The sequence below is a fragment of the Scardinius erythrophthalmus genome (assembly GCF_964197995.2).
Source record: "Scardinius erythrophthalmus genome assembly, chromosome: 4".
Taxonomy (NCBI): Eukaryota; Metazoa; Chordata; class Actinopteri; order Cypriniformes; family Leuciscidae; genus Scardinius; species Scardinius erythrophthalmus.
In genome coordinates, this window is record NC_138224.1 from 38,334,068 (window position 1) to 38,355,195 (window position 21,128).

At 36.1% G+C, this 21,128-nt stretch overlaps 1 protein-coding gene across 5 annotated transcripts; it reads left to right on the plus strand.

The window, feature by feature from the left end:
• Nucleotides 1–1,598: 1,598 nt before the first annotated feature.
• Nucleotides 1,599–20,672, plus strand: LOC308689233 (uncharacterized protein). Of its 5 annotated transcripts, XM_081362868.1 has the most exons (4): nt 1,599–1,666; nt 2,160–2,652; nt 7,473–7,548; nt 12,384–13,097. In XM_081362868.1, the coding sequence occupies exons 2-4, from the start codon at nt 2,220–2,222 to the stop codon at nt 12,421–12,423; spliced, it is 549 nt and encodes a 182-aa protein (XP_081218994.1). In that variant the 5' UTR covers nt 1,599–1,666; nt 2,160–2,219; the 3' UTR covers nt 12,424–13,097. The 5 variants fall into 5 exon arrangements, 4 of the variants coding, with proteins under 4 accessions (XP_081218994.1, XP_081218992.1, XP_081218993.1 ...); XR_014029980.1 differs by lacking the exons at nt 7,473–7,548; nt 12,384–13,097 and adding an exon at nt 2,795–3,503; XM_081362866.1 differs by lacking the exons at nt 7,473–7,548; nt 12,384–13,097 and adding an exon at nt 19,091–20,672.
• Nucleotides 20,673–21,128: the final 456 nt, after the last annotated feature.

Sequence of the window (21,128 nt, forward strand, 5' to 3'; positions counted from 1 at the left end):
CCAGAACAGTTTTTTCTTCTTAGCATTGCAGAATTGATGCATTTCCTCTGTGAAATTCAGGTTTGTGAATGTGTTATTTTATCTATAAAACTTTAAATCATTTTATTTAATTTAAAGCAACATACAGAGGCGTAATGTGACCTAAACGAGAGTCGCACCTGTCTTTTCGAGTGATTAAAACGCCTTGCATAAAACACGACTTTATTCCTATTGATAATGAATACAATTAATTTGGATGATAAAATGTCCTCAGAACATTTGACCCTTTGTTTATTGGCAGGTTATGGAGTCAGTCGCTCGCTGTATCTTTCGGCTGTGAGTGAAACGCAGGACGGCGGTATGAAGTTCGAAGTTCACCCGCAGAGCACGAGTCCGTCTCCGGCACGAGAACCAGCGCTGATCCGGTGGAAACTGGATAACAGCCTGGTTGATTACACTTGAATTAGGCTACCTGAATGTTTAAATGTTTCATTTTTACTTCTAAAATGTTTGTGAAATGAGTTTAAATGTAGGCAATATTGTATACATGTTAAAACAGTGTAAAATATGCTGTATTGCTCTATTACTCATTGAATAAAGGCCAATGTCATGTATACTGGTGGTTGTATGGAATACTATTTTACAAAGGTTTAGAGGAAATAAAAAAGTTAATATTACTCATAAATAAAAACAGTTAAAATTACTCATAAATATTGTTTTTTTAATGTTTAAATGTAAAATTATTTCTACTCAATTTTATTTGTTAATGTACCAGATGCAGTTACTCAAATTTACTTAATTTTTTCACATTTTTTCATTCTTAATTTTTTAACTTGCATTTACTCAATTCATACAGTATATTTAATTGATTTCACAGCTTTAAAATTTACTAAAAAATGTTGAGTCTGGATTAGATCAGTGGAAAAGAGAGCCGTATTTCAATTACCTTTGATGTTGGAGCCATTCACCATCATATGTGTCTCCGTTGGGGGTATGTGTAAAAACCATGTCCAAGAGGAAGAAATATCACACGTGAAGACTGTAGTTAGAAGTCCGAGACTAGGGTCAAAAAGTCAGAGACAACTAGTTAAATTTGAGAATGTTTATAGTTTTTAAATACTAGTGCTGTCAAATCGATTTAAATCATATATATATATATATATATATATATATATATATATATATCTCCATCCATCCATCTACGCACACATATATTATATATTTACAAACTTTTATGTTAGATGTGATTAATCATGATTAATCGATTTGACAACACTAAAATATATACTATTGTTCATTGTTAATTCATGTTTGTTTACAATAAATTAACTAATGTTTATAAAAATGTACATATTTCCTTCAGTTGTATTTCAATCAACAAAAATAGTTTTAATAGTTTTAGTTTCAAGGTTTTTTTTTAACAATAACAACTCAGTCTTAACTCTGTGTAAAGTCAAGTCACGTATCATTAACTTAGCATTGGGTTATTAAATGTATTTTACCAATATATTCAGCTCTGAATTTTGTCATCTTTTATAATAAAATAAAATAAAATCTATGTAAATTTCTATGCACTTTTGTGATTATAATCTGCAGCGTGTGAACAGGACTTTTAATTTGGTATCCGAGTGTGACGTCATAAGGCGGCGCCGCGCTCCCGCATCTGTTGTGATTCGGCTGAAGAAAGGTTTGTGTTTTAACGTGTTTAACGCGATAGAAACCGTTTAATCGTCTTCAAGCGGTGCCTACTGATTCAGGCATTATTAAGTTTAACAATGCATTGCTTTATCTAACGTTTATTAACGTCGTGTGAGTAAAGTAACAATGTAAACTCGTGAGTAACAAAAAGTGCGTTTCAATTCGGTCTCTGGCGAGCAGTGAATCAAATACTTTTTCAAAATGATTCAGTGATACGAAGCGCTAGATTTCTATTTATATCTCTATTTCTACAAATCAGTAAATAACTAAACTGCCTAATTTACTGCCTATTAAGTGTCTTTATTATTAGAATTATTTTATAAATTTGTAGTGCTAATTGTTTTGTGTGTAATCAGGCTCTGATTGCACACAAAATCTGACTGTCTCTCTTACTAGTTTGCTGAACTGGAGCAGATTGAGATGCTCACTGAGATTTAGTCTGGATTTATTTTTCTTTCTGTTAATTATTCTCATTTTAACAGGACAAACACAGGAAAAACTCCTGGTGAAGCAACTGAGGTCCACATAACATTATTATAAAGATGGCGTTTATTAAAGCGGAGATTGAAGACATGAAGATTGAAGAAACATTTAGTGTGAAACAAGAAGAAACTGAGGAACAAACAAAGATGGAGTTTATTAAAGAGGAGAGTGAAGAGATGAAGATTGAAGAAACATTTAGTGTGAAACAAGAAGAAACTGAGGAACACACAAAGATGGAGTTTATTAAAGGTGAAAGTGAAGACATGAAGATTGAAAAAACATTTAGTGTGAAACAAGAAGATACTGAGGAACACACAAAGATGGAGTTTATTAAAGGTGAAAGTGAAGACATGAAGATTGAAACAACATTTAGTGTGAAACAAGAAGATACTGAGGAACACACAAAGATGGAGTTTATTAAAGGTGAAGGTGAAGACATGAAGATTGAAAAAATATTTAGTGTGAAACATGAAGATACTGAGGAACAAACAGGTTAGTTTCATTTTCAAAGCTGAACTCACTCATTTGATCCTTATTAAAATGTCCAGCTCTACAGAAATAAGTAATATTTTTTAGGGGTGCGCCTATCCGATACCGTATCAGTTTTGTTCCAATACTGCCATTTTTTTGCCAGATCAGTTATCGGCCAGACGAGACCGATCCGAATCCAATGTTGTGCGTACACTATTCCATGTTATTGTTAGACCACACAAAAGGCACAAAAACATTATGGAGCACCATAATGTTTTCGTACACTATATTCCAAGTTTTCTGAAGCCATTCCATAGTTGAATGTGAGGTATAGATTAAGGCTGCACGATTAATGGAAGTGTAACCGCACTAGATTTGGCTAAAGGTGAAGTACAGCTCTGTGATCACTGATCAGTAGTAAATGCTGCTCCATCTGAATGCCAGACAATCAAAATTTGCCCCACCACAGAAGTAGACAACACTCGTCATTCCAAAAAATCCCTATGGGCATCATACTATCGCTGAAGCTGAATAAACAGCAGATTGAAACGCTTTGATTTTTAAAAATGTTGTCTTTTGTTAAAAAAAAATAAAAAATGCTTCTCATGTTTGGAAAGATATTTGATGCATATAAGCGAAAGGGATGCTCCAATCAGGATTTTGGCAGCCGATACCAATTACTGATTTCTTGTCATGGTGATCGGCCGATCTCGATACCAATGCTTAATATACTTTATATAAGACAAAGATTAATACAACAAAAATGGAGCAGTCTGCTGCAGCCCACAAGGTTTAATTAAACATTGTCCAATAGTAAACTTTGGAGGACAAAATAAACATTTAATCGCCTTAAATGGGTAAGGCTGAGCAGGAAAAAAAATCAAAAACATTTAAACTCCTAAAAGAACAAATTGGAGTAGTTTGATGCAACTTATTAGTAGGGATGGGCATTTCAAGCAAAAATAATATTCCTAGATCACCGGGTATTATTCGAAATTCGCACCCCTCCCCCATATGCACACATGCATGTATAGGCTACACGCATGTGAGAAAAGCGGACCGGTGTGACGCTTAAATATAACTTAAAAAACTTAAACATGCGTTTCATATGTTTAATTAATATAATGTTCACTTTTTATTTCATCTGTTGATTATAAGAAAAGGGAACTGCATGAGATGGGTAAGATGTGGGTCAGACATGATTTTGACCACTTAAGTTTGTTTCTTTAAAGTGAATTTAGTTTTGTATAAATTGTATTTTAATTTCAATCAATGTTTCATGAACCAATTGCCTGGATTTAATAAATAAATAAGCAAATATAGCAGACAATATAATCAGGACACGGAGGCGCCGGCACGTGATCCGGAGCGCGTCTCATAAATTAACCGAAATTCAGCGTATAAGCTACTTGCCTCACAGACCTGAGAAACATGTTTAGAAAGCTTGAAATTTCTACTTAAAAAAAACAACAACAATTCAAATTGATAAGAAATGGGCTACTCTCTGCTAATCCGTATGACGTGTGCATTTCTCTCGATAGGCGCGTTCACTACATGTGAAGATGGCGAGTCAGCATCGCCAACTGTATCTTTCCAGAAAACACTAGTTTATTAAAAAACAATTAAAATGTAGCATGCTGCATAAACATTACTTTTGCCGGTTCTTTGTGGCAAGATTTATGCATGCGCTTTTTTTTGTATTAAATTAATATAAATATGTGATTAGTCTAATGGCTTTACTGAACTACTAGTCGACTAGAAAATAACTTTTGTCTTGCACGGGCAGTACTCACTAAAGGCGTTTTGAGCGAGCGGCACTGTGTGGACTGAGCGAGCGAAGCATAATCTTCAGAAAGGCGCTCTCGCTCTGGAGGACAATGCTTCTCCACGTGAGATTTCTTGCAACATACACGGCAAATAGCTAATTTTTTTCATTGTTTCTCGAAACAGAGAAATTTTACACCAGCGATGACATGGCTGCGTCACCAAATCATTTAAGTCCCCACGCATCATGTACCTCCTCACGTTTTGACATCAAATTGTGATCGGTCTGTGAGATCGGCCAAGTTTAGTGACTACCGGTCGAGTCATAAAATGTGATTCTCAGCCAATAGCGATCTCCGGCCGATCGATCGGAGCATCTCTAATAAGTGATGCACACTGGCAGTGCTTTCAGATGGAGCAGCATTTACGACGGATCACAGAGCCGTACGTCACTAACAAGCTGCGCATAAAAAATAATCGCAGCCTTTGCAGTTTCATAATTGCAATAAGCCAAATCGTATCAAGCGCAATATCATGTTAATTGCAATTTAATTGTGCATAATATTTAAAGCTGCAGTCCGTAACTTTTTGTGTTAAAAATTATCCAAAATAAATTGAGCAAGTACATAACCAGCCAGTGTTCAAAACTATCTGCTTGCCTTAGCTCTATTCAAAATGGTAAGCTTGTTATAATGTTTTTAATTCCAGTGGTAATGGTGGATTTCCGCGGGAAATTCGAGCATGTCATTGCGTCACATCTGTACACATAAAGAAAGTGTCTCGGCTAGTAGGCTATGTTGCGTGTGAGGATGTTGGAGGTGGAGATTTATAGCCTTTTCTCGCAGCACTTGATATAATTAATAGAGCCCGACCGATTTATCGGCAGGCCGATATTATCGGACGATATTAGGCATTTTCCAAACTATCGGTATCGGCATTTGTAATGGCCGATAAATGAATATTTCAAAAATAAAATAAAAACGGACGAAACACCCTTCAACCATGTCATGAGTGTTGGCGTTGTGTAGTTTGTCCACCAGAGGGCACTCTACACCGTCCCTGTTGGCAACACTCGTGTATAACGCGCCACACATCCTGCAACCTGCTGATCCAGACAGAGTCGGGCAGAGAGAACCAGTTATCCGCGAGTGAGATCATCTGTGAAGTGTGTTCATGGTAGGGGTGTGCGATATGGCGATTTTTGATCGTGGACGATTAAAATGTCTCCACGATTGGCTTTTGAAGAAATATCGTAGTATCGCGCATTCTATCAGTTGCTATTCTGGCGCCCATCATACTGAACAACGCAACGTATATTCACATAAAATGTTAACGCAGCGGAAAGGGACACTGCAGTTCACAAAAGTTCATAATTTGCATGTGCTTTGATGCCTTGTCGGTTAAACATTTAATTCGCGTGCTGATGTGCTGTTCTAACGTGTTTCTTAGCGCGTACCTCATGTGAAGCTCACATCCACTAAAAGCCTGTCTACCAGCGCCTGGATACTGGACTAAGTTATCTTTCGAGTCTTATTGTGTTAATACTGTCAAATACACACAAGGTTTACATAAACAAAGTCGGTGATGTCTAAAGTGAAAGCAAACTTGAGAAAATTGATAGAAAATCTGCTTGTCAAATGCGTGTATATTAGACGTGTTGCGCGCAGCTCTTAAAGAGACAGTAGTAATAGTAAACACGTTGCAGACTGTCGTTCAGCCGCAGCATTAACAAGTCACATAATGGATTTAGATCGCTAAATAGTAGGTTTTAAAATGCAGGCAGCAACTTATGATTGAAAATGGTTTGATGTAGCTTGATGGAAAGAATTTAAAAAGTGCAGGTAAAGGGATAAGCAAGCTGACATTGTAATTATAAGGTAATTTATAGGCAATGTAGGGACTAATTATATTTTGATGTTCCTCTGTTCTGTTGTGACAATAAAAGAAACAAGTTTCTTTTTAAAATGCATTATCATATTATTTTAGTTAAAACTCATAAATAACTACAAATAACTAATGTTAGGGAAATCTGTTAATGTTTTGTTGCACGTTTCTGAAAAAAAAAAAAAAAAATAATAATAATATATATATATATATATATATATATATATATATATATATATTATATATATATATAAATAAATATATATATATATATATATAATAAATAATATATATATATATATATATATATATATATATATATATATATATATAAATAAATAAATATATATAAATATATAAATAAATATATATATATATATATATATATATATATATATATATATATATATATATATATATATATATATATATATATATCGGCCGATATATCGGATTTTAAAACCAAAAAATATTTGTATCGGTATCGGCCTTCAAAATCCTTTATCGGTCGGGCTCTAATAATTAAACTTATCAATTTGATGGCGGACCAGAAAGGTTCAAACGACAATCACCAGTGACAACTGGAGATTCACCCGTTGTAAAACCCAAAAGACTTCGGAGTGGCTACAGAAAAAAAGAGACTGCAACCGGGCCCATGCGAAAACAAGGATAAACATCGGCAGAGCATTTGAAAGGTGGCGTGAACTCCGTGTTTTGAAGGGGTTCAAGACGGATGCAGAGACTGCTTTTTTTCTGCTGGACAGGTAAGACATTTCAATGGTTCAATTATGTAACAGTAGCGCACTTGTTCGCTTAATTCATACAGTTACGGAGTTTCCTTTGTTGTGCCTTTCTCGTTTTGCTATGTGCATTATGGTAAATATCAATTGTTTTGTGCTAGCTATGACAAGGAGCATTTCACCTCTACTCAAAGAGAGACAAACCTGCCTCCTCCATTGTCAAGTATTGGATCGGTAAAGTGAAATTTTTCCTGTCGTAAGATGTTAGCGGAAGAGTTATATTATGTAAAACACGTTTATGCATAACAAGGATTCAGTTCATACACTATTTCATAGCACTATGATTGTTATTTGTATGTACACGTTAACTGCTCTACCATATAATCTGCTGTTTCCATAACATGAAAATTCTCAGACTGTGTAATTGACACTCATTTGTTACTCCTTATACAGAGAAACTGATTTTTCTGTCGCTGGAGGTTGTTTTTTTGGAAAAGGAACATGATGGAGAAGAGGCATTGCATGCAAGGTTTGTACATTATCACTAGTAGTTACATAGTGCATTTTTTTTCTTATTAACAACAGTATATATAATATAAGTGTGTTTGTCTTCAGTGTATTCTGATGTGATGCGTTCAGCCTGTGCCTCTGATGTATTCAACATTTGTGTCTCTAAACTGAATGTCCCAGACAGTCAATACACAGGATGGCCTATCTATTCTTTCCATTGTATGGTCTCCAATAGGAGGACCTGTCTTTTATTTGATTATATTATATTATTATTTTCAAATGTAAGGTCTTTTCACACATACCATAACTTGGATTAAAAACTAGACTGAAGGCTAAGCTATATGACTATCTTCAATAAGCTGTCTTCCTTTGAACTTTGGTCCAGCACATGACTTTTACATATTAGAAGCAATAATTAGTTTTTTTTTAGAAATTAGACTGCACAGAAATGGAAACTGAACTACAGGTAATACACATTAAATGTAGTCATGCAATGATAATGTTGTTAACATTAACAATTTGAGAACAAAGTATAATTTGCATGGTTTGACGTGATATGATAAGCGATCGTTAGATTTAATCACCACGATTTACTGTAAATTACTCTCATTCGGTTTGTGTTGAGTTTAATAAAGACACGGAACTCTCATCACGGTAAAATGCAATGAACATGCGTCACTCTTTTACTTTTGTTTCCAACAACGTAATTCTCTTCAGGGAAAACCAATCAAGGAAAACATGCCAGGGCTTGACATTAACGCTTGTCCAGGACACGTGTGTTTATTGTGTTTAAGATAATTTTACTTGCCCAACCAGACAAATGGCCTGATTAAAACGTCAATATCAAAAATAGGGCTGCAACAACTAATCGATAAAATCGATAATAATCGATTATGAAAATCGTTGTCAACGAATGTCATTGTCGATTAGTTGGTCTGCTCACGTCACGGGGAGCGTTGCTGATGACGTCACTTTCATGACAACGCAGTCACGCGAAATGGCAGAGAGTAATCGGAGAGAAACATCAGCACGGCAAGCAAAAACTGTATATGAAGATGTGAAAATGGTATAGTCTAGTTGAATTCAATGCTACTGAGTAAACAGCTTTGTTGACTAACTTCGGGACAGTCACGCTAGATCTATTTTGTATCGAGCATCAGGTTGCGCAATCAGTTCGCTCGCAACATAAGTGATGGATTAAAATAGCGCTACCGCAGAAATAGGTTAAATTAAATGGTGTTTACAAAGTGAAGCACTAAATATAAAGGCAGTTAAATAACAGCAGCAGTAAAATATTGTTTTTTAGTCACTGTAGTCAGTGGTTTTCAGCGAATGCTTGTGCAGTAATACATCATTTTTCCTGTACTTTTAACCAAGCCTGTTGTCAGCTGCGTACCTCAATTCAGCTCTCTTTTTATAGCATTTGTCTACTATGTAAGGGATAATCCCGCTTATTACATGGCTACCCACCAAATAAATCAATTATTTTACACAAAATATTGCTTTAAAAAGGAGTTTATTGATTTAAAAATGATTGTATTGCTTCCGCTAAAGAAAATAGTCCGTTCCGTCTCTACGGTTAGAATCCTGCGTCCATAGCAACGCTCTGTTTTTCTGGTGTGTTAAGCCGGTCGCACACCGGACGCGCAGCTCAGCGCCGCGCCGCGCCACGTCTAGGACAACTGTCACCTGAAAATCCGTTAGCATCAGCAATTTTCTGATTTCTGTAAATAAATATAAAACTAAATGTATATTGCAGCACAAGGTTAAGTCCGTATACACATTAACTACGATTTGAGACACATACATGTAAATTTAATATACAACTATTTAAATGGCGCTCTGTGGCGCGGCAGGATTTTGAACACGGTCCTGAGCCGTTGCTGGGCGCTGCGGACAGACGCCGAAAGGCGCCGCCGGTGTGTGTACTCTCATAGAGAATAATGTGTTCGAATTTAAAAGGCGCTGAGCTGCGCGTCCGGTGTGCGACCGGCTTTATACTTCGCAGCGGTCTGTTATCAAGAAATAACAGATCGCATTCTACATTGGAATTCAAAATCTGCTGCTTAATATCTTATTACAAACATGTTTGTGTCCTAATTTCATAATGTGAAGTTTATATGAGCAGCGCAACTCAATATTTTGTTTTGTTTATATATATTTTGGATATTTAAAGAAGTTTTACAGTTTAAAAACTGGACAAACTTTTGTGTTTGGGGTTTAAAATGTAAAAAATTAAGATTATATTAGTAAAACTCAATGTGTGGCTTTTGCACTTTTTAAAGTACACTTTTACACATAAATACCCTGATTTAGGGTTTTATTTAGTTATAAACAAAAATTAAATTGAATTTTTAAAAAAACCTATCCGATTAATCGATTAATCGAAAAAATAATCGTCCGATTAATCGATTATCAAAATAATCGTTAGTTGCAGCCCTAATCAAAAAATAAAATACAAAATAACTAGGGAATCACCGAAAACGCAAGGTTGTTTCTGGTTTTAATTTATTTTAATGTAAGTTTAAAATAAATGTTAATTTTAAAGCAGCCTACTTCAGTGTGATGTGTTACCATATTGTCATGCTTAACACTGAGAATTTGAATAATTTTAATGTGATGATCAGTTGCAGATTAGCCTAGAAATCTAGACTAACCCTAGCGGCAGCAAAATGTATTTCGCAGCCAGGGTAGTCTAGCAACTCTCAATAAACCTTCTCGCTGCAAAAACCCAGATTGGGTCAGGCCAATCACGTTGTGTATAGAGTAGGCGGGGGCGGGCTTAACATACACGACAGAGTTGCGACGGTTACCTGGCTGCTGCTACTTGAAAACAAAGAATGGCAGCTGCTGATGGAGAACAACGGTCTTTCGAATCGGCTTTGGCCGCGACTCTGGAGAACTTGGAGTTAAGTTTTTCTTTGAGAAAAGAGCAAAGAACGGCATTCTTAAAAAAAGGAAGATGTGTTCGTCGTTTTGCCGGCCAGATATGGCAAAAGTTGAATCTATCAACTAAGCTCCGCTGTTGGGAAAACGCTGGTTGGTTGAAGCGCTGTCCTATTGCGTGCAGAGGGAATTTGAAAGACAGCCGTTTATCCTGCCCCTCGGATTGAGCCATGACTATGGTGAGTTTCCAGACCTAACATCTTGATGTAGGTCTGGCTTGCCAGGCTAGTTGCAGATATCTAAATCAAAGAATTTATTTGGGTTACTGAAAGTGCACCAGATTAATGAATTTCTTTAAAATGTACAAAATTTTCATGATCAGAATTTTACCACCTCCACCTCGTTTTGAGCCAGGAAAAACCCTGTGTGTGTGTATATGAAGAGTTCAGATGCAAAAACCTCTAAGTGCCATCTGAAATTTTCTTCTAGAATGATCATTTTTATCAAGCTTGTATATTTAAGTTCAGTAATTTCACTTAAATGGCAAGGGAAATTACCTATTAATTGTCATTTAAGTGTAATTACTGAACTTAAATATACGAGCTTGATAAAAATTATCATTCTAGAAGAAAATTTCAGATGGCAATTAGAGGCTTCTGCATCTGAATTCTTCATATATACATATATATATATATATATATATATATATATATATATATATATATATATATATATATATATATATATATATATATATATATACATATATGTGAAGAGTTCAGATGCAAAATTATATATATATATATATATATAAAATTTCAGATGGCAATTAGAGGCTTTTGCATCTGAACTCTTCACATATGTATATGTGTATATATATATATATCCACATCCACAGCCAAAAAATAAATCATCCACCCACCCCAATAATTTTCTCTGATTTAAGTATCCGCACCCGATGGTCAAATTACAATTATTCTGTGTTGTTATGCGTGATTATACAGTAAATGGATGATCGTCACCTTCAACAGCAGATTCGGCGACGGTTGATGCGTGCATCTTTAATGGTAACATAATACACTGATTAATGAGCGCTGCTTTTAAATGAACATTTCTTTAAAACAATTTATTTGACAGATTTTCATTTTCTTAATGGCATAAACAAGCTTTACTCCTTTGAAACTTAAACTGGAATGTCACTGTTTCTGTCACTGTGACTTCCCGAATAGCCGAGCACACGCACACATCACTTTTGAAGAAAATTTTTAAATTGAGGATGCGTTGCATCGCGATGCATTGTGATATCGAATTGAACTGAATCGATGACGTGATAATCGTAATCGAACTGAACCGTGAGACCAGTGTCGGTTTACACCCCTTATATATATATATATATATATATATATATATATAATATTACACTACGCATCAACATCTCTTCCCTTTGTGCTCTGACTCAGTGTTGCTTCAAGCGCATTCTGCGCAAGGGATGCACAAACACTTTGTGCCGCTTTGTATTGGATCCTTTCATATTACAATACTTTAGTGCAATGAAAGTTTATTAATAACTACAGAGTTTAGTTTCAACCCCGGTCTAACAATAAGGGTCTTTCAGACCTGAGGAACATTTTCACAGTTCCTGTAACTATTGGCGGAAAGTACCCGCTTTTTAAGTGTGTTGTCACTGCAGAAACTGGGAACAATTGTAGCTATAGGAACGCCTTTTGGGGGGACTAAATTAGCTCCTATTTCAGAGTCAGGTGTAACCCAGCACAATAGGAACTACCAGTGATGGAAATGTACACTGATTGGCTGAACGTATGCAAAACACAGGCACCTGCCATTTTTAAATAACCATGTAAACACAGTTGATTGCGTATAGGATCTAGCATACATGTTATAATTTTTGATGTCTGTTGCTTTGTGGCATTAAACTGGGATTAACTTTTGTCTTTTCTTTCACTTTAGACCTGATGCCGTTGAAAGAGGAGAGTCAAGATCTGAATGAAATGGAAGAGAAAGATCAGTACAAGACACACCATGATTTGAAAAATCCAACTGGAAAAAAAAAACGTGGTTGCTCACAGATTGAAAAGACTACCTCACGAAAAAGGACTCTAAAGACAGGGACTGAAAGATATTTCACCTGCCAACTGTGTGAAATGAGTTTCAATAAGCATGGAAACCTTGAAGTCCACATGAGAATTCACACTGGAGAGAAGACTTAAGCAGGCTAAATTGTTCATTGCATTCATATTTTTTTTTATGCTGTATTTTTCTAATTGCTTTTTAAAATTTATTTACTGAACTTTTCAACTCACTGTTGTTTGTTGACAGTGTACATTTAGGACCCCCAGAAGTCTAGGACCAGCACTGATCTCTGCACACATATTTCGAACTACTTAAAAAGATAATTAACTTTGCCATAAGTATATTGCAAAGTTCTTTTTTCTTGTCAACAAAGAACAGTGAGTGGAAACTTTGAGTAAATAAATACAACATATCATTAGGAAATTGTATAAATGAAATGTAAAAAAAAAATTTGCATAGTCGTCACTGTATGAATTACATATACATTGATTCTTATTAAAATTACTAATTTTATTCAGTGAAGAGCCGTGAATGATTATTTTGTTTTCTCTTGTTTGATTAAAGGGCACCTATTATGCAAAATTCAATTTTACATGACGTTTGAACATAAATGTGTGTTGGCAGTGTGTGTACACAACCACCCTATAATGATAAAAATCCACCCAGTGCTTTTTTTTTTTTATCCCCATTTTAAGCACCGTCTCAGAACAAGCTGTCCACAGATTCAGGACAATGTGACGTAAATTTGCACAAGCCCCGCTCAAAACTGTTGACCCGCCACAGCTTAGACCCGCCCTGAGTGAGCTAAACAAAGTCCGCCATTGTTTCCACGCCGGAGCAGGAGCATCTAAAACGATTGAGGTGTTTTGTTGTTGGATGTAAGAATAAACATAGCAGTTTTCATTTACTCGAGGATGGATCTTTAAGCAAACTTTATGACAGCTCATTCAGTCGTTTTACGGATCTAAAGTTAACTAGTTTATTAAGCACCCACTGAAAAGGTGTGTGTATATTTGTTTACTGTTAGTTCTAACGAGTGTTTTGTTTACTTCACTGTGTATGCTGATGATGATGAAAGGGAGAGAGAGAGTTTATGGATAAGACTTTAACGTGCACTTCTTCTTCAGGGTCCTCGTTGATCCTTAAAAAGTCTTTAAAAGTCTGAAATTAGATTTTTTAAATTTAAGGCCATAAAAAGTCTGAAAGTCTTATTTTTACTTATGAAAGGTCTTACATTTTAGATGACACTTTGACATATCTAAATGCTTTCCAAATTAAAACTATATAATTAGCGTACGTATTATGTAAGGAATAACTGACGACAGGCCGTTGAATTATTAGAAAAATAATGCACACCCGAGGTGATAATGCGGTCACGGCGCGAAGCGGAGTGGCCGTTACACCTCGGGTGTGCATTATTTTTCTAATAATTCAACGGCCTGTTGTCAGTTATTCCTTACATAATACGTAAGGAACTACGCTCTTGTTTGTAGGACTAATTTCTTACGCATATAATCCCATGGCTCCGTTGCTAATTCCAAAACGTCATTTTAGAGTTCGTGACGGAGGTTTGAGCCACTGATAGCAGACTAATGCTGGGGACACGACTAGCTGACACATTCTCTGACTGTTTTCATCGACTGCAGCAGATTTTAAACACCGACTTTGAACACAGACTGAACGCGCTGAACTGGTTCAAAAAAGTAGGGTATGGTGTAAAAATCCATCTTATTTTCTCCTCCAACTTCAAAATCGTCCGACATCATTGTTTTACTTTTTATTTATTTATTGTAAATGTCGTTTGGCTTAGTCTCTGTACATTTGCTTTGTAAACACTAGGTCGGCATGACCATTCAAAGTGATTACGTAATTTGTGGCAGATCGATAGTGCAAGACGAACATTTGTAGTTATAGTATATAAATGTTTCTTTTTTTTTTTTTTTAAATGTCCGATTGTTTCGCTAGATAAAACCCTTATTCTTCAGCTGGAATCATGTAGAGTCCTTTGAAGCTGCAATTTGGACCTTCAAACCCTGTACCTTGTACCCTGGTTGTACCCCATTGAAGTCCACTATATGGAGTGTTTTACTCAAAAACCTTAAAGGTCCCATATTGTACATATTTCTGAAGTTTTATTTTAGGTTTTGATGTCCTTAAGAATATATATTTGTGGTATAAGCACCAAAAACCATCTCAATATATATTTCTCCTTTCTCAGGATCTCTGCCAAGAACAGGTCAATTTTGGCCAGTCTATTTAATATTCATGAGCCTCTCTGCGCTCATCCACTTGTCCGTGCGACACTTCTGTCACGCCGCTCTCCACTATATTCCTATGGGTGACGTCAAGCGACGTTGACGCGCCCGCAAAGCATACCGGGAAGGCGGCGCTTCATTTGGAAAAATGCTGCGCGTCAAAAAGCTGGCCGATGCCCATCTTTATGCAAATTAAGTCCGTTGAACGCGACGCGACTATCCAATAGAAGTAGAGCATATGGAGAAGGGGGGGAAGTCTCTCGCAGGTCCTCTGTTCTGATACGCAACATTTCCTGCTCGGTCAAAACCACGCCCATAGAGGTGAATGCCCATCAACGTACGAATGTGGGGAGGCGTCTCGACACCACGCGACAGTCGTGTTGGACAAGTGGATCAGCGCACTCTCTTCTGATTGGCTGTTATTTTCTGAGTGACCCACCATTGGTGGGGGTGGTGACTGAAGGCGGTGACTGAGTAGTTCTGACATCACATTTATACGGAAGTCACAACGGCTTGTGAAAAGGCACTGCTACTTTATGCAGACTGTGTACATTTGTCTGATTGACTGTTTTGAAACCTATATGGTAGTTTCACAGCCCCTAGACCTCTGTTATCATGAAAAAAGCCAGGAAATTCCATTCTTTTTGACTGAAGAAAGAAAGACATGAACATCTTGGATGACGTGAAGGCGAGTAAATGATCAGGAAATTTTAATTCTGAAGTGAACTAATCCTTTAATATTGTTTAATAGTAAGCGCTTGTACATGTCTTACATATGTTGTTGAAGGCGAAAGTGGACCATAGAGGGGAAGAGGACAAAAAAAGTAGGTTCTTTTAAGGTGTTTTCACACCTAGTTTGTTTGAACCCTCCAAATGCTCTCAGAGTGGTTCAGCATGTATATGTGAACAAACCAAGTGATCTCAGACCCCCCTAAAGGGACCAAAAAGTAAAGCGTACTCAGACTACCTCAGGGGGTGGTCTGATTACTGTTCGTTTGTGTGTCCGTTTGTGGTTCGATTTCCTTGTGATTATGTTAAAGCAATGAGGTTCCGGTCCATTTTGCGTTTCGTTTCAACATATGTACTGCTTTTAAAAATATCTTGCTACAGTGTAGCCTATTCTAGGCAATTCTGGCACCTCCGTCTCAACATACTGTACAACACGAAATACATTAACTTCACATGTTAATGCAGCGGTAGAGTTACGCTCACGTGACACTGCAGTTATTCGCAGTCATGAACGTGTATAATTTGCATACATGCGTAAATAATTGCATAGCATAATGTTGCATAACATTTAATTCGCGTGCTGTTCTGAGGGCGTACACACGAAGCGCATGCACTCTAGAAGCTTGCGGCGCGTGAGTACTGAGCTAAGTTATCTGTTGCGTCTTGTTAGGCTTAAACTGTCGAGAACACAAAAAAATACATAAACAGTCAGTTCTGTCTAAAGTGAAAGTAGACAGTTGGAATATAAATGGATGCGTGTCTTTATCCATCCTGTGTGAGCTCTTAAAGTGGCAGCCAGCAAAAGTTGCGCTAGCCCTTAATTAACAACAAGAAATTAACAATTGAGAAAATCACTCACTGATCTTCACTGTAAAACTAAAGTAGCTTAAATAGGAATCAATGTATAATTTTTAAGTCTATGTAGCATTTTATGTTTTACATGTTTATTAAATTTCGTATTTGAATGGTGCTGTTATATACGCCTTCTGTGGCTAAAAAAATAAAGCACTGTTTATTTAATTTGTATAGTATGTTTTGTATTTGTAATGTGCAGCTTTGTTCTTATTTTTAATAACAAAGATAAAATAATGAAATAAAGATTTTTATCTTTGCCCACTATATGGTCTGTCTTTCTTTTTTCTGTTATATTTTATCTTGCAAGGCTTAGTTTTTAAATAGGGGCATAAGTGTGGCTGTACTGCTCAGTCACTTGCAAAATTGTAATAACAACATGAAAAGAATCGTGATAAAATCATGTCTTGTTATTTTCCTGAAAAAATCATGATATAATATTTTTTTGCCATATCGGCCACCCCTAAAACAGGGTATAACAGAAGAACAGCATTACAATGCAACGTAAAATAAAAAATAAAAAAAAAGTACATGAGCACAACTGAGATCTTACAGTGTGAAATGACTTACAGCGATGATCGTGATCGTACAGCAGGGCTCGACATTAAGCCTTTTCATGTGCTTGCCCTTCGGACAAATAAATCTGTCATTCACTTGTCTGAGTTAAAAAAGGTGCTTGTCCGGATTTTTTTCTTTTTTTTTGTTAAATATAATTTATTCTGAGCCAATATTCTCATCAGTATTCAATCAACTTATATATTTAAATACATATTTAAATTTGCATATTGTAATATCTGCACCTTTAGAGGGCATCCCCTCCCCCAATCTTAGTAAATGTATGCTTCATCTTTCATTTTAAATTCCTAAATTTGATCAATAAATTCAATTATTTATAATATTAAGACACTATAAGGCTGTTACCCTAGGTTGGACTGATCAAATCATTTACACTGAAAAATTACAATAGCATTAAATAATTTTATGAAATTGTTTTAAATATATAAATAAAAAACGGAAAGAATGATGCTACTTTTAAATATAACATTAAACCGCCAGTAGGTGGTTGAGTTTTATTAACCACCTACTGGTTAATGAGTGAGTCATTGATTCATTCGTTCAAACGGCTGATTCATTTAAAAAATGAGACAGATGTTTATGAATGGGTCAGTGACTCAACTGATTCATTCAAAATGCTGAATCATTCAGTAATGAAAACACGAGTGTTTCTGTGAGATGTGTTATATAGTTCTGCTGTGATTTTTGTTTGGAACTATTTTCGCTGCTGAAACAGAACAAAAACAGACAATATTGCATCTAAAATTTAAGTGACTTAATTTGAACTGTTTGTAACTACTTGCTGGTTATTAAACAGTCCATGCTTCCAAAGTACTAATGTCCATTTTTTATTTATTGATCTGAGACCGTGAAAACTTGACACAAAAAGAAAACAAACCATAATTTTACACGCAATACACAAAACCAAACATGATATACAAAATATTAACACTTTTAAAGTGTTTGCCTGGTAACCAGCAGTAGAATGGTCTGGAGCACTAACATGTGTATCTGAATTCACGTCTCACCATTCAATGATACTAACATGTCCAGGTGAAATAAATCAGCCAACAAAATTATGAAATTGGCACACCCACAGAAATACACATTTAGGGTGTATTCACAGCAGGAAAGTCCGATAATTCACTTGCTTTTGTCCGGACCAAATACAATGTTAATTTTTTTTTTTTTTTTTTTTTTTGGTACGGTTCGCTTTCACACTGCTCTTTTTGCAAGTGAACCACAATTTGTAAACAAAACCAAACATGTGCTAAGGTCGTCCATTTATTGGACATGAATTCTCAAGCAGGAAGTGCAAAAACAGAGTCAGCTTGAAGATATTTCGTAATGCAATATTTGTTCTTTTACTGATTTGGTGTTGTTCTCTGCAAACGCAATATGAAGAAACTAATGAGCATCATATGACACAATGTCATCTATACCTATCATCCTTAAACGATCATTACATTATATCATGACCATAGTCCTATTCATGCAGATGCTTTTAAACCATTTAAGACAAAAGAGAACACTATGTCTGTGAATGTCCTGATGCTCACACGACGCGCAGAAAGACGCGCAACAGTATCAGGTGCACAGACAGTGCGCCGGAATCGAATTCTCTTTCGCGCTTGATCGAACAATAAGTTAACACACACCATTATGCCAAAATGTCCGTTTTGTTAAGTATCCCCATAAGAGCAGTCAAATAAAGTCTTAAATGGATAGTTCACTTTGAAATTCAATTTTGGTATGTTTTAGCTTACCTCAAGGGCATCCAAGATGTAGGTGTCTTTTTTTCCGCAGTAGTTTCAATTTTGATATTTTTAGGTCAAACCGTTCTTGTCTGTCAGTCAAATAATGCAGGTCTATGGTTACTGTCTCAAAGAGCAAGTCCAAATTAAAGCAATTCCACATCGTCCAAATTAAACAATTCCCCATCGTAAGTACACATTGATGGCCTAAGACACGAAACGAGCGGTTTGTGTGAGAAAACGAACAGTATTTATATCGTTGTTACCTCTTGAACACAGCCGCGTCCAAGTGATCTGAGGGCGCGGGTGGGTATAGATATATACACTAGATGTCGCCTTGGCTACTGCAGTTCATTGGAACGAAACCGTAGCCAAGGCGACATCTAGTGTAAACGGGGTAAACTTTAAACAGGGATTAACTTTTCTTTTTTTCCCTCAGACATGATGCCATTGAAAGAGGAGAGTCAAGATCTGAATGAAATGGAAGGGAAAGATCAGTACAAGACACATCATGATTTCATTACTGAAGAAAAGTCTTTGAATTGCTCACAGACTGAAACAACTTCCTCTCAAAAAAGGGCTCGGAAGACGGGGACTATAGGTAATTTCACCTGCCAACTGTGTGGACTAAGTTTCAGAAAGCAGGGAAACCTTGAAGTCCACATGAGAGTTCACACTGGAAGGAAGCTTTACCCCTGCCAAGAGTGTGGAGTAATTTTCAGTCAACAAGGAACCCTTAACGTCCATATGAGAATTCACACTGGAGAGAAGCCTTTCACCTGCTCTCAGTGTGGAAATAGTTTCAGGCAAAAAGGAAACCTTAAAAACCACATGAGAATTCACACTGGAGAGAGCCCTTACACCTGCAAACACTGTGGAATGAGTTTCAGGCAAAAAGGAAACCTAATTTACCATTTGAGAGTTCACACTGGAGAGAAGCCTTACACCTGCCAACAGTGTGGAACAAGTTTCACTCAGAAAGGAAACCTTACAAAACACATGAGAGTTCACAACAGAAACAATCCTTTACATGCCAACGGTGTGGATGCCAAATCAATATGAAAATCTTTAAGGGATCATGAACTGGATTATTTTATTATTTTGTGTTTCCTGGGGTGCCCTTATAATGTTAGTTTAATTTATTTTATCAAACATTTCGTAATTTAGAAATAAAAGGCATTTTTCCTACCCTAATTTTACCCTCCGATTTGAACGCTTTGTTTGAAGGGGCGTGTCTGCTGTGAGACTTCAGTCTAAACGCCCACTGCTGTGTTTGGCTGCCTGTGATGAGCACTGAGCAAGTGACAGACTGTTGATTGCGTGAATGAAGAGATTCATCATTGCAATGCAATTTCTGTACTCTCATGAATGCTTTCACCAAATAACATTGCAAACACGATGTAAATACAGTAAGAGCTTCATTGTGCAGTGTAACAGCGTCATTTATTTCATAACGAGTTTTGGCAAGTGTCCAGATAAACTCGCGCTGTGTGTTTGACCGCTTTGGTGATTGGAAAAGGAGCGTTCTTTGATCGGTTTCTATATATAATTGAATCACTGTTTAAATAAGATTATTTTCATCCTGCTAAGAGAAACGATTGATCATTTAGTCACTGGCTTGATTTGCTGATGCATATTTAACCACTGAGAACCTGATGTGAGCTTCAGTGGAAGCTAAAACCAGTTCACATTATCACTAGATCCCACACAGAACACAAGTCTGTGCTGAAGAGTGAAAGGACTTAAAATAACCCACTGCAATCCCCTGACTGTAAGTAATTAATAAATGTTTATTTACTTTTATAAACTTTAAAACATTGCTTTAACACTTGCATGTTTGTGCTTTTGAACACAGGCCTTTGTTTTTTCTACCCTACTGGTGAGGGTACAGACAGCTGTCTTCTCTGAAAGCCATTATTATTAATATTAAATAAACTGCAACATTTACTTCTACATTTATTGAAACTGGCTGAACATTATATATATATAAAACAAAAATATAACGTGCCACACAAACCTATAAAAAAAAAAAAAAGCAAATATATGTAAATAAAAATACATAAAGAAAAAAGTAATACTTAAAGCTCCAATATGCAACAATTTTGTAATAAAATTTCCAAAAATAACTTGCACAGTGTGATATATTTCCTCCAGTTGTGTACTTACAATATCTCAAAAGTCTCCAAAGATTTATTATTTCAGAGAAATTCCGATTTTAAATAACTGGCCGTCCCGGAAAAGAAATGTCGCGCCTCAGTGACGCAATGTCCGCTCTCTCCTTTTTTTCCGGATTTTTTTTTTTTTTTTTTTACAACTTAATTGAGTTTTTTTTTATCACAATAAACAATAAAGACGTCTGACAAAGAAGAAAAAATAAAATAAAATAAAAAATATGACCCACCACACCGGAATATCACATGGTCAAATGCGGAAGTGGTGGTTATAGCGTTATAGCCATAGACTGTATGGTTAGCTGT